At 35.8% G+C, this 17,803-nt stretch overlaps 2 protein-coding genes across 2 annotated transcripts; both read left to right on the top strand.

Moving 5' to 3' along the window:
- Positions 1 to 1,518: 1,518 nt before the first annotated feature.
- Positions 1,519 to 2,196, top strand: LOC133317529 (uncharacterized). The gene has a single exon (XM_061519396.1). It carries the CDS (start codon positions 1,519 to 1,521, stop codon positions 2,194 to 2,196), a length of 678 nt encoding a protein of 225 aa, XP_061375380.1.
- Positions 2,197 to 12,480: 10,284 nt separating this feature from the next.
- On the top strand, positions 12,481 to 15,648 carry LOC133317531 (uncharacterized). The gene is made up of 4 exons (XM_061519400.1): positions 12,481 to 12,873; positions 13,478 to 13,623; positions 14,345 to 14,463; positions 15,383 to 15,648. Exons 1-4 carry the CDS (start codon positions 12,659 to 12,661, stop codon positions 15,482 to 15,484), a joined length of 582 nt encoding a protein of 193 aa, XP_061375384.1. The 5' UTR covers positions 12,481 to 12,658; the 3' UTR covers positions 15,485 to 15,648.
- Positions 15,649 to 17,803: the final 2,155 nt, after the last annotated feature.

Below are 17,803 nucleotides of genomic sequence, written 5' to 3'. Positions count from 1 at the left end.
TATCACTGAATGGCCTAGGCCTACAAATATTGCGGAAGTCAGGAGTTTTCTCGATTTGGCAGGTTATTATAGAAGGTTTGTGAAGGATTTCTCGAAGACAGCTCAGCCAATGACAAGGTTAATACGTAAAACAACGAAGTTTCACTGGGATGAATTTTGTGAGGTCTCTTTTCAAGAACTCAAGAAGCATCTTACTTCAGCTCCGATTTTAACATTGCCATCAGGAACGAGTGGGTTTGAGATCTTTAGTGATGCTTCCAAAAATGGACTTGGTTGTGTTCTGATGCAACACGGAAAGGTGATATCGTATGCCTCAAGGCAGTTGAAGTCGCATGAAGAAAATTATCCCACCCATGATTTGGAGTTGGCTGCTGTGGTTTTTGCTCTAAAAATATGGAGGCATTATTTATATGGCTCCACTTGTAAAGTTTACACGGATCACAAGAGCTTGAAGTATATCTTCACCCAGAAGGAGCTTAACATGAGGCAAATGAGGTGGTTAGAACTCATTAAGGATTATGATCTCGAGATCCAATACCACGAAGGCAAAGCCAATGTAGTGGCCGATGCACTTAGTAAATAATCGAGACATACCCTTAATGCTTTTGTAGTACCCAATGAATTATATGAAGAGTTCAGGAGGTTGGAGATTGAAATATTTCTACCCACGGATCTAAAAGTTATGCTTAATGCTCTCACCATTCAACCAACTATCTTTGATGAGATCCGTGAAGCGCAAGCATCCGATTCTTTGTTGCAAGGAATTAAGGAGAAGAAAAGTCAAGGAGAAGCTGTAGACTTTGAAATTGAGGAAGGTGGCACAATGAGGTTCAAGGGTAGATTATGCGTGCCAGACAATGAAAGCATAAAGAGAAAGATTTTAGAAGAAGCACACAATACGCCCTACTCAGTTCATCCAGGAGGAGTAAAAATGTACAAAGATCTAAAGAAGAGTTTTTGGTGGCCTGGGATGAAGAGAGAAATAGCTGAATTTGTAGCAAGGTGTCTTACTTGTCAAAAGGTGAAAATTGAGCACAAACGACCTGCAGGAGTGTTGCAACCATTGGAAGTTCCGAGGGAGAAATGGGAGTCAATTTCTATGGATTTTGTCACGGGTTTACCTCTGACTAGAGGAGACAAGAATGCTATCTGGGTCATAGTTGACAGGTTGTCTAAGACTGCAAGGTTCATTGCGATGAAAAACACATGGGGTTTGAACCAGTTGCCGATGCTTATGTGCGAGATATAGTGAGGTTGCATGGAGTCCCAAAGGACATAATCTCAGATAGAGATACAAGGTTTTTATCAAACTTCTGGATTAAGGTTCAGCAAACTTTTGGAACCCAACTCAAATATAGCACAACCTTTCATCCTGCTACAGATGGACAGACGGAGAGGACGATTCAAACTCTTGAAGACATGTTAAGAGCCTGCGCTTTGGAATTCAATCAATCTTGGGATAAGTGTTTACCTTTGGTCGAATTCTCTTACAACAATAGCTACCATGCGAGCATCGATATGGCACCCTACGAAGCATTGTACGGTAGGAGGTGCAGAAGCCCATTATGTTGGAATGATTTTCGAGAAGATGGCATTGTGGGTCCAGATATGATTCAAGAATCGAGGGAACAAGTTAAAGTGATTCAAGAAAAGATGAAAACAGCTCAGGATCGACAAAAGTCTTATGCAGATCAACGGCGACGACTAGTAGAATTCGAGACTGGAGAAAAAGTATTCTTAAGAGTATCACCGATGAAGGGGGTGATGAGATTTGGAAAGAAAGGCAAGTTGAGTCCAAAGTATATTGGCCCATATGAGATCATTGAGCGAATTGGTGAAGTGTCATACAGACTAGCTCTTCCAAAGGAATTGGAGAATGTACACGATGTTTTCCACGTATCTCAACTCGGAAATTATATATCAGATCCTTTGTACAAGCTTCAGCCTGAGTCTATCAAGATAGATCAGAATCTCACATATGAAGAACGTCCTGTAGGAATTCTTGATAGAAGTGAAAGAATTTTGAGAAATAAGTCAATCAAACGAGTTAAAGTTTTGTGGAGGAGTCAAAAGGTAGAAGAAGCAACATGGGAGGTAGAAGACGATATGCGCAATAAATACCCGTTTTTATTTGAAGAGGGTACACAATTAAGTTTCGGGGACGAAACTTTTCTTTTAGGGAGAGGTAAGAGTTAGCAACACATTAGTTACCAATTCATTGGCATAAAAATGTTCAAAATCGTCGTATATTATCCTATAATTCATATTTTTGTCTACTTGCTAATTTGTTTACGTGCTACAATTTTAAGATTCTAGTACCTTATGCCTTTTAGTTATTTGAGAAGCTCAAACTTTTAAGTTTCGAGGACGAAACTTCTTTTAAGGAGGGTAGAATGTAATATCCCAGAAAAATAATAGTAATTTATAATACAATAAATTAATAATAGTAATAAATTATAAATTAGTAATAATAATAATGGGTGATAAATTGTTATTATTTGATTGATCATTATGCTTTAATGTTTGATTATTTGATTGGTAATGTTTGATTGGATTAGGATGAGTCAACAAACATAAATTGTTTAGATATGATGACTCAACAAACATAAATTGTTTAGATATGATGAGTCAGCATTGAGTCAGTAATATATAAGCCCTAAACTTCAACTATAAATAGAGACCTAGCCTAACCAAACCAATTCACTCTCCTCTACTACTCTCTTTCTCTTCTCACTCCAAAAAGTTTATTTTAATTATTTTCAATCTTTATATTTTTTTATCAACCGGTTCTCTGCCCCAAATTACTCTTTTTTTTCTAAAAGTTAGCGAAAACGGAGACCAGGTAATCCTAATCCCTAGGTATTTTTAGATTATATTTATTTTATGTGAAATTTGGTATGTGTAATCCTAATCCTTAAAAGTCTTAGGTTAATTTTATATGAATTTTGATAGGATAATTATGATCCTAAATATATATCATAGTTACACTTCGTTGCAAATTTCTTTTGATTTCTGTGCAATTCTTTAATTGAATTCGAATTATACTTATCGTTGCTTTTATACATGATATAGTTCACAAAACAAAAACAAACAAAAAAATCTCCTTTCTCGATTTTTGTGCGTCACTTTCAATTGAATTAGATGTATGTTCACCATCTACCATCCGAATCGTTTCTTTCAAGTTACATATATTGCAATTCTACTTTTCGATTTACGTGATGAACATATTTCAAATACATTAGTTATATGAATTTAGTTTCAATTGTTTTTTTTATATTCTGTGCTTTACTTTATAAATTGAGGCACTAATATATATATATATATGTTTTGGTAAATTGGGAATTAATTGTTTGCTGCAGAAAATAGATATTACATATATTTGAAATAAATTGGGAAATTTTGTTATGTCTGTATAAAATAATAATAATAATAATAATAATAATAATAGTGGGAGGATAGCTTTGGGATGGTACCTCCCAAAGTGATGAACACAATTTTTGGGCTTTATGCCTCCGATGTGAAACTGATGTGAAAAAGATTATATCCGTTCTTCCCAAAGTGGTGTCTGGCAGGGTTTCCCAGGATACTAGAGCAACTTTGGGAAGAGGTGTGCACACTAGGAAGATGTGAATTGATTATGGCCAAAGTGATTTGTTTGTGACTGGCAGGGTTTCCCGGGTCACAGGGTAGACTGGCAGGGTTCCCCGGGTCTACCATGGTTCTCTTCCCACTAATAGACTAAATGGATTAAATAAATATTAATATAATTAATAACAAGTTGACATTTGATTCGAATTTTTGAGTTATATTATTTTATTGGATTATCATGAGTTACATTCTTTTTGTTTATTTATTTATTTATTTATTTTTGTATATCGGATTTGGATTAACAGCTTTGCTGACTTTTGTGTTTGTTTAACTGCAATGATCCTTCACGGGGAGCAGATTTTCAGTGAAGCATGTTGCAAAGGATGGGGCTAGCTGTGGGCAGCGAGGATCACGACTCGGATATTATATTTCTAGCTAGTTTCTAAGTTTAGAAATTTTATGAGATTTAAATAAATGCATAAGACATATTTCCTTTATTTAAACTTTAGTCTTTGGTTTTATTTTTAATGTAATAAATTTAGCCTTGCACCTGTCCATAGTACAAGTGCGGCGGTAACACTTTCCAAATTTGATTATTTTGAACTTCCGCTGTTATTTACAAAAATTATTGAAATTATTTATGCTATTATCAATTGTTAGAATTTGGGGTGTTACAGTAAGCCTCTCTGAGGATTGAGCTTCCTTCCATATTTCCCAAGCATAACCTGGACGCACAAGCTATTCTGCTCATTCATTACCTTCCAGGCTAACTTCTGCATGTATGCTTCATTTTGTCTTCTCAAGCTAATGATGCCTAGTCCTCCACAAACTCTGGGTAAGCACATTTGATCCCAGGAGACATAGTGAGCTTTTCTATGGGTATCAGTGTCCCCCCAAATGAAGTTTCTTTGAAGTCTCTCAACTTCCTGGCAAACATGAACAGGCAGCATACTGTTCTGCATGTGATAAGATGGTATAGTTGAAATTACACTCTTTGCAAGAGTGATCCTACCTGCCAAGGAAAGGCATTTTGACTTCCAACCCTGTAATCTTCCTTGCACTCTAGAGATGATATCGGCATAGTGGTCTCTTTTTATTCTGCCATGCCTCATTAAGGCCCCCAAGTAGCATCCAAGGCTGCTAACTCTTTTAAAACCACTAACTGATGTAATTAAGCTCAATGTTTCCAAAGGAACATTTTTAGAGAAGTAAATACATGACTTCTCCACATTCACACATTACCCAGACATTTTCGAGAACTTCTCCAAGCAATGAGTAATAGACTCCAACTGTGAGAGAGAAGCTTCTGCAAACAGAATAACATCATCTGCAAACATTAAGTGAGAGATAGGAGGACCAGATTTTCCAGCTCTCATTGGTACCCAATTTCTGGCCTCCACCTCATCCAAGATTAGGTGTGTAAGCTTCTCCATGAAGAGGACAAAGAGATAGGGGGATAATGGATCCCCTTGTCTAATTCCTCGCTGAGAGTAAAAACCAGGTGTCCTAGCTCCATTCCAAAGCACCTCCATGTAAGGGCTGGTCACACAACCCATTATTGCTTCAATTAAGTTTCCAGGCAGCTTCACATCTACCAAGACAGCCCTGATGAAACTCCAATTCAACTTATCATAAGCTTTTTCTAGATCTATCTTGATAGAGAATTTTTTTTTTTCATTTCATTCTATGCATAGCATGGACTAGCTCTTGGGCAATGATGATGTTGTCTTGAATGTGTCTTCTAGGAACAAAACAAACTTGATTTGGGGATATAAGAGTTCCCAGAATCGGCTTTAGCTTGTTAACTAAAATTTTGCTGAGACCCTTGTACAAGGAGTTGCATAGAGCTATTGGTCTGAATTGCTTCATTATGTTTGGTCTGTCAATCTTCAGGATCAGAACAAGGAGTGTGTGATTTACTTCCTTAATCAATTTCGGATGAAGAAGATAATTCTGCATGCTTGCATACACTTGAGCTTTAAGCAACTCCCAATTTTGTTGGTAGAACAAAGCCGGAAAGCCATCTGGTCCAGGGGCCTTTAGAGGAGCCATTTGGAAGAAAGCAGCTCTCACCTCCTCCAGGTCAATGTTCAAGGACAGCAAAGGCAGCTGTTCAACATCTATCTCTGGCCAAGAAGACTTAGTTTGTACCCAATCTGGATCCTTCACTTCCTCCTTGAAAAGATTAAGATAGAACTTTCTGGCTAAGGCAATCAGGTTCTCTTCACCATTAACCCAAAGACCAGCTTCATCCTGCAACTTTAGAACTTTGTTCCTTTTCCTTCGGATTAGAGTGCTAGTGTGGTAAAATCTAGTGTTTCTGTCCCCATCTCTTATCCAATCCCCCCTAGATTTTTGGAACCACAATTGCTCTTCCTGGTCAAGGATGTCCGAGAGCTCTTTTCTCAGCTTGGCTTCTAGCTTCTCAAGATTCCTGCTATTGTTACCACAACTATGCTTCTGAACCCCATCCAATCTAGCAATTAATTTATTCTTCTTATGCTGAATAAAACCATAGACATTTCTATTCCAATCTTTCAAGGCTGGCACAAATAAAGAAAGACTGACACACAGATTGGCATCATGCTTCCAATGAGCTTTTAAAAAATTGTTAAATCTAGGATCTTCCTGCCAAGAAGAAAAGAACCTAAAGGGCCTCTCTCTCCAGACAGTATACTCCTTTTCCATTCGGATAAGAATAAGACAATGGTCAGAAAAAAGTCTGGGGAGGGTAAGGACATCTGCATCCTCAAATGTGGCTCTCCAACTCTCATTGGCAACAACTCTGTCAAGCCTCTTGAAAACCCTATTTAGATGGAGGAACTTAGGGCCTCTCCATGTGAATCTGTTTCCACCTCCTCCCAAATCCACAACACCACAGGCATTCAAGACATTTGCAAACTGGTTACACCTATTAAAATCAACCGGGTCTCCTCCTCTGTTCTCACCGGCACAAACAATCTCATTAAAATCTCCTGATATCACCCATGCTTCATCCATGGTCCTCCCAATTAGTTTCAAGTCCTCCCAAAGAGTTCTGCGTTTCCCCTCTTGAGGATGAGCATAGACAGACGTCCAGAAAAATCCCTTCTTATCATCAATCTCAATCCAGCAGTGAATGAACTGATCCTGTTTTGAGATGAGAGTAATCTTGACATCAGAGGAATTCCACAACATCCAAATACCTCCCGAAAAACCTTGAGCTTCCACTATGATGTAATTAGAGAAACCCAATTTGTGAATAATTTTGATTGCTTTTTTTCCACTCACTCTAGGCTCTAGGATAGCAGTCATACCAACTTTATACTTTATTCGGAATCTATTGAAGGTGCTCTTGAATTGTTTCTTAGCTACACCTCTACAATTCCATGTGAACACATTCATAATAAATCTTGATTTTTTTGCAAGATCCCTAAGCTCTTGCTGCTTCCTTCATACATTTCAGACCCATGATAATGGATCACAACCTTACTGCTTTCATCATCCATCTCATCACTAGCAGACACACAGCAGTTACTCATGGCCGAATCTAAATTGGCATTAATAGTTAAATCTACTTCCATACCTGCATTAGCACCCACCACCTTTAAGGACTCTCCCATGACTCGATCTGGAGGAACAGGTTCATTCAATGAAGCAACCACAGCCATGTCCTCAACAGAATACTTATCTGCAATGGGAACAGACTTCTCTCTTAGCAGCAGATCATCCCCTGCCCCATTCTCTAAACCATTCAAAGTATCATTCTTCTGAACATTCGAGCTACTACCTGCTCCAAAACAAATCGAAGAATCTGTGGAAATTCCCTTTCCTTTTACTGATGAAGTCTTGTACACAAATTTCTTGGAGTTCACCACCGAAGGTTTGCTCACACCACTTTTCTTGACAGATTTGTCAGCCCTGGCTGAAAACAGCATTCCAATAACTGGGGAATCAATTTGAGAGCCCGAGGAAAAGTTTTCCTTGTTCACTTTGGGACTAGGGGGAGTCATCCCATTCTGCTTCACAGCCATCCCTTTGGGGGTATTCTTCACATGATTAACACCAGCTTCTGCCCCACCACTTTCTTCTTGTTAGAAATGTCCTCCCCAAAAACTCTATTATTCCCAGGATCCTGCTTGTGCTATGGTTGTTGATTCCTCTTTCTTCTTTGAACCACCATCCATGGTCCAACACCTTGTACTCCAGGGATTTCCATGGGGCTTACAGCAGCCTCCTCAGGTTTATTCACATGAGTTGTCTTGATAAAGTCCGGACATGCATCAGCATTGTGACCATACCTTCCACACTTGAGACATATCAAGTAAAGACCCTCATATTCTACTCTTTTCCTGCAACCATCTAAGACATATTCTCCTCTTAGCGGCATAGCTAAATCAATTTCTATGCACACACGAGCAAACCGTGCCCTATCCCCAGTAGAAGTAGTCTTATCCACTTTCAGGACCTTACCAATTACTGATCCTAGATGATTTAAAAATGAAAACTCACAGTACTCCTGGGGGATACCTGGAAGGCGAACCCATGCAGCTACCTCGTGAATATTGGCTTTATCAGGATCAAAACATGGCTCCCACTTCCTAGTTGCAAGGTAATGACCGAGTATGATCCATGGTCCTCCCGTTATCGCTAAATTCATGTCCTCCAAGGTACTGAACCTGACCGAGAAGAAGTTGTTGCCCAGATCAGCAACGGTTATACTTCCAGCCTTCGCCTACAGCACCTCCAGCCTTTTCTTCATAAAGCCAACGCCAATCTTCCTCCCCAGCAGCTTCACAATCAAGGCGTTCTTCCATCGCTGACGCATTCTGATTCTTGCGTCCCTGTTGCTCTTAATTTCAACCGAACCATCTTCCCTCACAATTGTCTAGAAACCCCACTCAGATATCACTCCCAAATTAGGGTCCAGATCTTCCAAATCAGGTTCTTCTTCTTCAAACAGCCATGGAGCGTTGTCGCCGGACACACCATTCTCCACACCAATCACCTCTGCAAACGATCGCGATTTTTCGATCATAGCTGATCCAGATTGAAAATCTTTAATCGCTTCGCGCATCACCACCTCCGTCTGGATTTCATCTCCATTCTTAGTACGCTTCGTACTATTTCTAGACGTGACCAGAGAGTCATCCCCGTAACCTTTCTCTTTTTCCATTCGAGCACCTCCAAACAAAACTCAGTTAGCAAAACCCTAGCAGACAACAAAAATATCGCGCGTGTGAAAGTACGCGCCTAACCCATTGCATCTGAGTATATAGTGTTTTTAATAAATGAGTATGTAGTACTAAAAATGTGCTCGTTCAAGAGGTACGAGGCAACTAAGAACCATATGGTCTTTGCCCAAATATGAAGAAAAAAAAATTCAGTCCACTCCTTTCTTTCATTTATATTTCCATTTATATCCTTAAAAAATTTCTACAATTAATAAAAAGAGAACCCAAAGAAAGTGTTCCGATCCCCCAAAAATCCTCTCGAGGCAACTTGCCTTAACGTGCGTGGACGACAACACTAAATTTGTTTTCATGAGTAATCATAATTGGATGCAAAGGACGTCTTCTGAATAGAGCCGGCAAAACGGACTCGGCTCGGCGGGCCAACCCGTCCAACCCGTCAAACGGGACGAGGTGGGCTAAATTTTTCAACCCATCTCAAAAGCAGGGCGGGGCGGGACAGGCTCATTTTTTGGCGGGTTGATGGCGGGCATTGGCGGGCCGAGGCGGGTCAGTGTAAAATAAACTCGGGTTGGCGGGCCAACCCGCCCAACCCGCCAAACGGGACGGGGCGGGCTGAGTTTTCCAGCCCATTTTCAAAAGCGGAGCGGGGTGGGCTGACTCATTTTTTGGCGGGTTGATGGCGAGGTGGGGCGGGGCGGGACGGGCCGCCCACTTTGCCACCTCTACTTGTGACAATGATTGTAGTATTTTCGACAAAAGTGGAAGAACATTGCTAAAATTATGATGCCTTGGTTTATTGTTCTCCTTTGAGCCTACATAGCATGTAGTTATTAGTTTGATATTCTTAACAATGGAGATGGTGTGTAGCCCCTATCGTAGAATGAGCTTAAGGATTCATGAAGCTAAAGATATATTATTTTATAGACTCATTCATTATAAAGTTCGTTCAAGTGTGGATTGAAGATGATCTTAGTTAATGGCAGACCAAAAACAAAAATTAAATGATGATTGCAGACCGGATGGTTGATGATTGCTTACCGAAACCAAAATTAGGTGAGGTAGGTTCTCTATTATCAATAGTGAACAACATAAGTATACTAAGTTAGTAAAAATGTTAATGGTGTGACCTTATGTCGTGTGTCGTCCACTTATATTGTTCACTATTGATAATAGAAATGAATCCTCTCATATGTTATTTGACATGATCATGTCATGTAAGAGGATCTTAATTATTAATAATCAAATCAATGGTAATAATTTTGTAACTTTTTATTCCTTTTTTTTTCTCTTCCTTTATCACCATTGATCTATCCTTATATGGTTGGAATTTTCCCACTGATTATATTAATTAACACATAGAGGATCCTCTCATCTTAATGATACTTTCATTTGTCTCATCCCACAAGTGAAAAATCAAAATATTCCAATAAATTTAAGCTTATTTTATGATGTAATGTGATTTTTGAGTTTTTTTACAAAGACTATAACAAACAAATTGAAAATGATTTTGCATCAAACTAATTGCTCTTGATGTCTTCCACCACGTGAGAAAGAAAATGCACTTTGAACATGAGAACAAAGTTGGGAAAGGAAGCACACTCCCAATTTGAACCCTCTTGAAGCCTAACTTTGACAAAGGATTAGGTGAGGATGGGAGAACTAAAACCAAGATTACCATGAGATTTAGATGTAAAAAGAACTGCAATTGCGTGAGGCCTTTTTATCCGATCATAGCCTTCAATTAGTCGAAACATGTGCTAATAAAATGACAAAGTGACGAAAGTTGGGTTTCTGACTAGCCCATGATATATGCTATTATCTATACATCATCTTGGAAGGAGATTGTATTCGGTTATTGACCACTTGCATAATAATAATAATAATCAAAAAATGCACGTGAAACATTTTCTTTTCACTCGTTGATAAAAGATTGTGCTCTTCTTTCACCTTCTTCAAATCCTTTTCTGTTCAACGTGGTTATGATTTAGCAACACTTTCAATGAGATGGTTGTTTGTTATGATTTAGCAACATTTTAAAGTTGGATCACCTTTAGGTGAAGAGATTAAGTTGTTAGGACATTATACGAGGCAAAAAATATTAAAATATTACTTTTTTAATAAATAATTACGAATAAATTGTTGTTTCGAACTTATTTACGAATCTATTGCACTCATTCATGTCTAAATTAGGCATGACCATTCACACCTAAAGTAGGCGTGACTTTCAAGACATTCACGCATAATTTAAACATGACTTGTCTTCTATTAAAATTATTGTATGGTACGGAGGGATGTTAACCAATATATCCTAAATTCTAATCCTCATTATATGTTGTGTGGTATAAAATGTCCATAAAATCCTTTTGCACGTTTTGAATTACCTAAAACACTAAGAAGGCTAACGTAGAAATGAAAGCCACCTAAGTGTAAACATTCAATGCTTCAACCATTAGATTATTATTCCCCACAATTATATTAAAAAACTCAAGGCAGACCAGAGGTGCCAATTAAGGAAAAGTTAAAAACCAAATAAAAAAAAACTGCTTCATAGCTCAGCCAGATAACCATTATCAATATTATAACCATCCATATTGAAACTGCAGCTTATTAATTAGAAGAAGATGGCACCCAGCGGCACCAATCAGCCTCACACACAGTAGATCGACTTGTAGTTGCAGCGCCAACAACAAGACAATCTAGGGTTTTCAGAATGGGAGAAAAAGAACTTTGGGTTCTTTTTGTTTTATGAAACAAACGAAAGTCAGATGGATTTTATCATTTGGGAATTTTTTAGCTCAATCGCAAATATGGTGGGATCGTACGATCCCACCAATCCAACGTTCTTGCGCGGCGATTTCATTGAGGGGAAGAATAAAATGATCTTACTTTTGATTCACAGCAAAGAAAAAACCGTAAACCGATTGAACGATTTAAGACGCGATCTTAATAACATACACCATGACTCACACCTAAATTAGGCTAGGCGTGAATGCTTTGAGAGTCAAGGCGTGAATGCTTTGAAAGTCACGTTTAATTATTTCTCTTTTTATTTATTACCATTATAATAACATAATGAAATCAATAAAAATTTAAGGGACAAATAAAAATACTGTCATTATTCTAAAAATAATAATAAAAATGTATACACGACACTCGTTTTTAATTTGTTTCATAAATATTATTGTGTTATATTACCAACAGATTGTTTGTAATGAATAATAATAATTAAATTGAATATATATATATATATATATATATATATATGAGTAAAACTAATCTTATGTTGCATAAAATAATGTACCTCGTGTTATGAAACAAAATCAAGGTGGGATCCATCTTTATTTTTTTTTCTTTTTTACTTTTTAATGGGTCTCACCTTGATTATGTTTCACAACATGAGGTAAACTATCTTATGCAACATAAGATTAGTTTTACCCTGAGTTTTATTATTCTCATTTTACATAAGATAGTTATCTTATGTTGTAGAGAGAAAATAGATGAATCCTACCATTACAAGAAAAAAGAAAAGAAAAAAGGTGATGTGCGAAAATTGAAGTGAGAGAGAATGAGAGAAGTAGAAGAATAATATTTCTCATATATAAATGTTAAATCATTTTTCTTATACACAAGCAAATTAAAAATAAACGTGGATGGAAGAAAATATATGTTAATTCTTTTTTTTTTTCATTGTTTTTCAAATTAATCAAATAATATTTATCTCAAGCTAGTGTTCCCTTTCTGCCCTAATGCCATTGTTGAGTTAGTGTTGTAGATCCCTCAATCGCATTGTTCTCCCTCTCAAATCAGCGTCTCAAATTCAAACAACAGCAAAGCAATAAACTCTCTGATCCAAAACCTAAAAAATCATCTTCTGGGGTCTTGTTCTGTACGTGACCATGAAATCTCGATACGCTATGGTGTGTTCTTCGAATCAGAATCGAAGCATGGAAGCTCACTTCCTTCTCAAGAGGCAGGGTTTCGACGTGTCTTCTTACGGTACAGGTGCCCACGTTAAGCTCCCTGGTCCTTCCCTCAGAGAACCCAATGTCTACGACTTCGGAACTCCATACAAGCACATGCTCGAAGACCTTCGCAGAAAAGACCCTGAACTGTATCCATTTCTTCCACCCCTTTTGCTCTTTTTACCCAAAAATCCAAACCACTACTTGTGGGGTTGCTTCAAATGAAAAAAAGTTTTAATTTTTCACTTTTACAAGTTGTGGGGTGTGTTGGATGGCGTTATATTAGGCAATCTTGTTTCAATTTTGTTGATAATTTCTTATTTGTTTATATGGGTATCAAGTAAATAGATGCCAAAAAAAAAGATTTTTTTTGTTTTTAAAATTTTTGTGGTATATCTCTTTGCTTTAGCTGTTCTGGGTTTGTTACACTGGCTAGGGATAATTTTGATGGAATGAAGAACTTTTCCTTAGCATGAGAACAAGAAGTGGTGTGAATTTTGTATATGGATTGAAGGGGGAGGGGTTAGCAAACTCTAAATAGGAAATAGGATAGTTGTTACTTGTTATGATGTTATAGTATAGTGTTTTGTATGAGTGAATGGAGTAAGATAACGAGTTGATGAATACTGTAGTGTATGCTATTATGTATCTGTTATTGGACTTGTATGTTGGGTAATGTGTTTTCTTCGCACTTGAATTCTTGTTCCTCTTGTTGTATATTGTGTGGTGCATGGAACCTTAACAAGAGTGCAGTTACAAGCGAAATGGAATCTTGCCGATGCTTAAAAGAAATTCAACGGTCAAATTGGCACCTCAACGATGGCAAGAGAATGCTGCTGATGGCTCCTTTGATGTGGTATTTACATTTGAAGAAAAAGTATTCGATATGGTTGTTGAAGGTTGATGATCTTCCTGATTTGTTTGATTCTTTTTGCTCTCTCTGATTGTTCTGACTTCTGATGTAACTAAATATAAAATTGGGTTGTAGGATATTTGAATTTGAGTAACTTTTTTTGACAGATTTTCACTTTGCTAGCAATTACAAACTTTCTTCTTCAGCTTGGCATTATATTGTAAATAGGACTTGCTTAGTAGCATGCTTGGGTTTTAAGCTGGGATGACTGTTGGTGGTGTGAAAAGGAAGTTTGGAAGAGATGTTTATTAGGCATGATTTTGGAATGGATTTCAAACTAATTAAGAGAACAAGAAAGACAGGTGTTTAGATCCCCAAATTTGCAAGATGGTTGCAAATATAATTTCTGTTTCTCTCACCTAGCTCTTATTAACAGTAGTGTTGCAAATGGAGTAAAGGGTTACTAATTTTATGTGTTTCACATAAGATTAGTGGCAAGATTATATAGGTTTCCCAAAAATGAGAGTTGTGCACTGCACAGTTGATTACTTGATGTTTAATAGCTTTTGGTTGAAACTATTGTTTTTTTGAAATTCGTGATGCTGTGAAGTCATTTTCAAAGTCCTTGTATGGATATTGTTGTGGCAATCTATCTAGTCATATTCCATATGGAAACTTTAGTATATACATATGTGGAATGAAGACCATGTTGAGTCCAATGGCTTTATATCTATATTTGACAGCTGTCTGACTTCAACAATGTGCAGATCTTCATAATAGAGATCATGTTCTAATGAAAACTGTGCTGATAATCAACTTGGAGGTGAAAGATAACCATGAGGAAGCAGCTGTAGGAGCAAGGCTTACTTTAGATCTATGTCAGGAGGTTTGTCTTTCATGCAACACACATTTTCCTTGTATTCATAGTATAACCCACTCCCCATTAAATCCCAACTTGCAAAGGTAGTTGTGAGGACAATCCTTGTACACAATCTTGGGTCTGTTTGATTGTGTTCTAGTTTTTTTGTTCTTAAAATTGTTTTATAGAATAATTATGAAAACAAGTGTTTTCTGTGTTTTGAAAGTTAAAAATCAAAAACAAAACAAAAACAACTTAGACATGTTCTTTAAATTTGATTTCAAAATCAAAAAACAGTTACATTTTTTAAAACTTTCTTTACAAAATAGGCTTTATCAAACAGGTTTTTTTGTTTTTTGTTCTGAAAACCTAAAAAGTGTATAAAAACAGAATTCAAACAAGGCTCTTATCTTTGCACATTTGCAAAGAGGTTATTTCTCGGATTCGAATATATCCCAAGATTCTTTACATGGTATTTGAGCTTCAATGACTATAAGGTCACAAGTTCAATTCTCACCGTCCCTCACTTTAAAGTGGAATTAAAATAAAAAGCACAAAAAGGTAAACTAAAAATTGGGCCTGTGCAATATCCATGCTTCTAGCCCAAAGGGCTCTTGCGTAAAGGGGCGTGTTGAGATACATAGTCCCACATTGATTGTATGGGCAACTAATTTGGAGTTTATAAGGCTTTGGGCACTCCCACCCTTTGAGCTAGCTTTTGAGGTGGTGTATCCCATGGTTCTTTACAAAATACGTAACCTTTCAGTTTCAAAGTAACAGCTTTATCAATGCTCTAGGGTGGCCCTCTTTTTATATCTTACTAATTAAAGGGTGTGGGTGACCAACATAACGGCATTGCAAAATTTTATATGTTGTGATTTGGAGATGACTCCTTTTTTAATATTTTCATGTTTCATATCTAATTATGGATATAATTTATGCGTAGATTGAAGCTGCTGAGTCATGGGAGGAGTCCATTGATGACATTGTTACTGGATTTGAGAAACAGCAGCGGCGGAAGCTTTTGTACAGCATCTCCTTCTACTAAAAATCATAGTATAGTGGTTACTATCGAACAATTCACAATTTGAATAGCATGATTCGATATTATTTTGTTAAGCTGCTATTCGTTTAATATGATGAGTCTCTTTTAAAAGATAGTGTTCTCAAAACATATTAGCTTATAGGTTCACGGTTCAATTGTTTTATATATGGTGCTATTTTTTATTTTTTAGTTTAAAATTGAACATGATCTGATTAATTTAATTTAAACTATATTATTTTTTCTTATAATTTTTAATGTGTAAATCTATTAAAATATCAAAATTCAACTTTACTAAAAGGGTTTATATTTCTTATGCAACAAAAGAAGAGTTTTTTAATATTACACTGATATCATTTTGCGTGCAAATATTTTTAATTTACTTTTTTCTGGTGGCATGATACAATAAAGTTCAATTGCTTTTGCATATGTTCACGAGTTTGGGTGTCATATGATTAATAATGTTTAAATTAATTGTCAAATTTATAATAAGTATCCCATATTCAATAAAAAGATTTAAGTATGATTGGAAGTATAAAAAAAAAATCGATAATAAATGAGTCATACATAAATTTTGGATAAAACACTATTTGAAATATATATAACAAAATTCAATTTAGTAAGAATTTAATTAATTTTCAATTTAGTTTAAAACTTCAATTTGATTTAATTAAATTTTTATTTTGAAATAACTTTTAATTTATTCAATTTTTTGGTTTTAAACTTTAAATATTTAATTTCAATCAATTCACTTCTATTTTAAATACCCTAATTTTTTGGAAAGTTGATGCGCGTGGCAATAAAATATTGCTCGCATTTGTAATACAATTTGACAAATTGACAAGCAAATGAGAGGTAACTTGTATTAAACTCAAGCTCATTCTATTGCTGAGTGCAATGGCCAATGAGTCAACAACGAATAGGGCTCTTTGGTTAATATTTATCTTGATTTAAAAAGAAGAAGACTAAAGCCCAAATTTACAAGTCCCTCTACATTTGTCTTGCTTTTAAAACACCTCTCATTTCAACAAACCCATATCGCACCAAGGAAATAAAATTTCATTATTTGACTCAACGAAATACACATAATCTTAAGCTTAAATATTAATTTAATCACAAATTAATTATATTTATTATAATTTAATTATTATGGATTAAACAGTTCACACTTCACATGATAACACTTTATTGAGACATAGCACGTGACGTCTAACTTCTGTCCAAAAAAAAATTATAACAAATGTTTTATTTTTTTAATAAAAAAGAGTGGTGCTATGTGAAACTAATAATGTCCCTTTACATGGATCGGTAAATATACTTTTTTTATGTGATAAATATTGTTTTTTTGGAGAGATTATATTTATATCTTTTTTTCTCTTACAAGCATATTTATATTGTTTAATCAAAATCAAATTAATAGTTATAAAATAACATCGTGTAAGAGCTGTTGATTTGGGTTTAGTCAAACAATAATAAAAATGATTATTGATATAAAAAATGATTATAAAAAAAAATAAGTTATAAATATAATATTCTTCGTGTTTTTATCCTACTCAAAGAAAAAAGCTAACGACATAGTAGTTGCCCAAAAAAAAAAAAAAAAAAAAAAAGCTAACGCATAGAAAATTGCAAAAGGATGACCTTCATCTAAGGTCATTGACAAATGACAAGTCCAAGAGACCACTAGAATGGAATGAAAATGAATGAAGTTATATAGCTACCGCATGAGGAAATTCAAATGCACGCGTGAGACTGAAACATTGTGATAAGGCTCTAGAATGTAGTACCTACATCTTTAAGTGTAAAACCTCACGAGAATAATGAATTATCATACAAGAATATCAACAACATTTTCTACTTTTTTTCCTTTTATAAAGTAACCCGCATCCTTGCTTGTCAATCACTCTAAAGTAATTTGACTCGACAAAAAAAACTTGGCCAAATCATATGTTTTTATAATTCATCTTTACCTATTAGTCCAAATCAAGCCAAAGCCAATTATTTGACATAAAGAATATTTTAAATTTTTTTTATATTATTCATTAATCTATGGATTATTCAATTAATCCGATTCGAGTTGGGTATGATTACATGTGTAGTAAAACTTTCCTACTAAAATTTAACACAGTTGTATTCTTAGGAACTCGAACTCAAAACTACTGATTAAGCTGAAACAAACCCTTACAAATTTATCTACGTGATAAAGAATATTCATTTTCAAACTTGCTCTTCGAATCAAAACTCACATATATACATTTAAAAAAAGAAAAAGTTCAAAAACTTCCTTATGATTTTTCTTGAAATCATTTACCTTCCTATATATGA

Source organism: Gastrolobium bilobum, unplaced genomic scaffold (genome assembly GCF_033153095.1).
Source record: "Gastrolobium bilobum isolate Gb01-03AN ecotype WA unplaced genomic scaffold, APGP_CSIRO_Gbil_v1 utg20673, whole genome shotgun sequence".
In the NCBI taxonomy this organism is placed as follows: Eukaryota; Viridiplantae; Streptophyta; class Magnoliopsida; order Fabales; family Fabaceae; genus Gastrolobium; species Gastrolobium bilobum.
The sequence above is the reverse complement of the archived record's forward strand: the minus strand, read 5'-3'. Positions and strand labels throughout refer to the sequence as shown.

Bases quoted from the DNA above. Each gene is read 5' to 3' on its own strand.
- LOC133317529 (XM_061519396.1), top strand. From the start codon at position 1,519: ATGGCACCCTACGAAGCATTGTACGGTAGGAGGTGCAGAAGCCCATTA.
- LOC133317531 (XM_061519400.1), top strand. From the start codon at position 12,659: ATGAAATCTCGATACGCTATGGTGTGTTCTTCGAATCAGAATCGAAGC. The intron at 12,874-13,477 runs GTATCCATTTCT...ACAAGAGTGCAG, and splicing joins CGCAGAAAAGACCCTGAACT to TTACAAGCGAAATGGAATCT. The intron at 13,624-14,344 runs GTTGATGATCTT...AACAATGTGCAG, and splicing joins ATTCGATATGGTTGTTGAAG to ATCTTCATAATAGAGATCAT.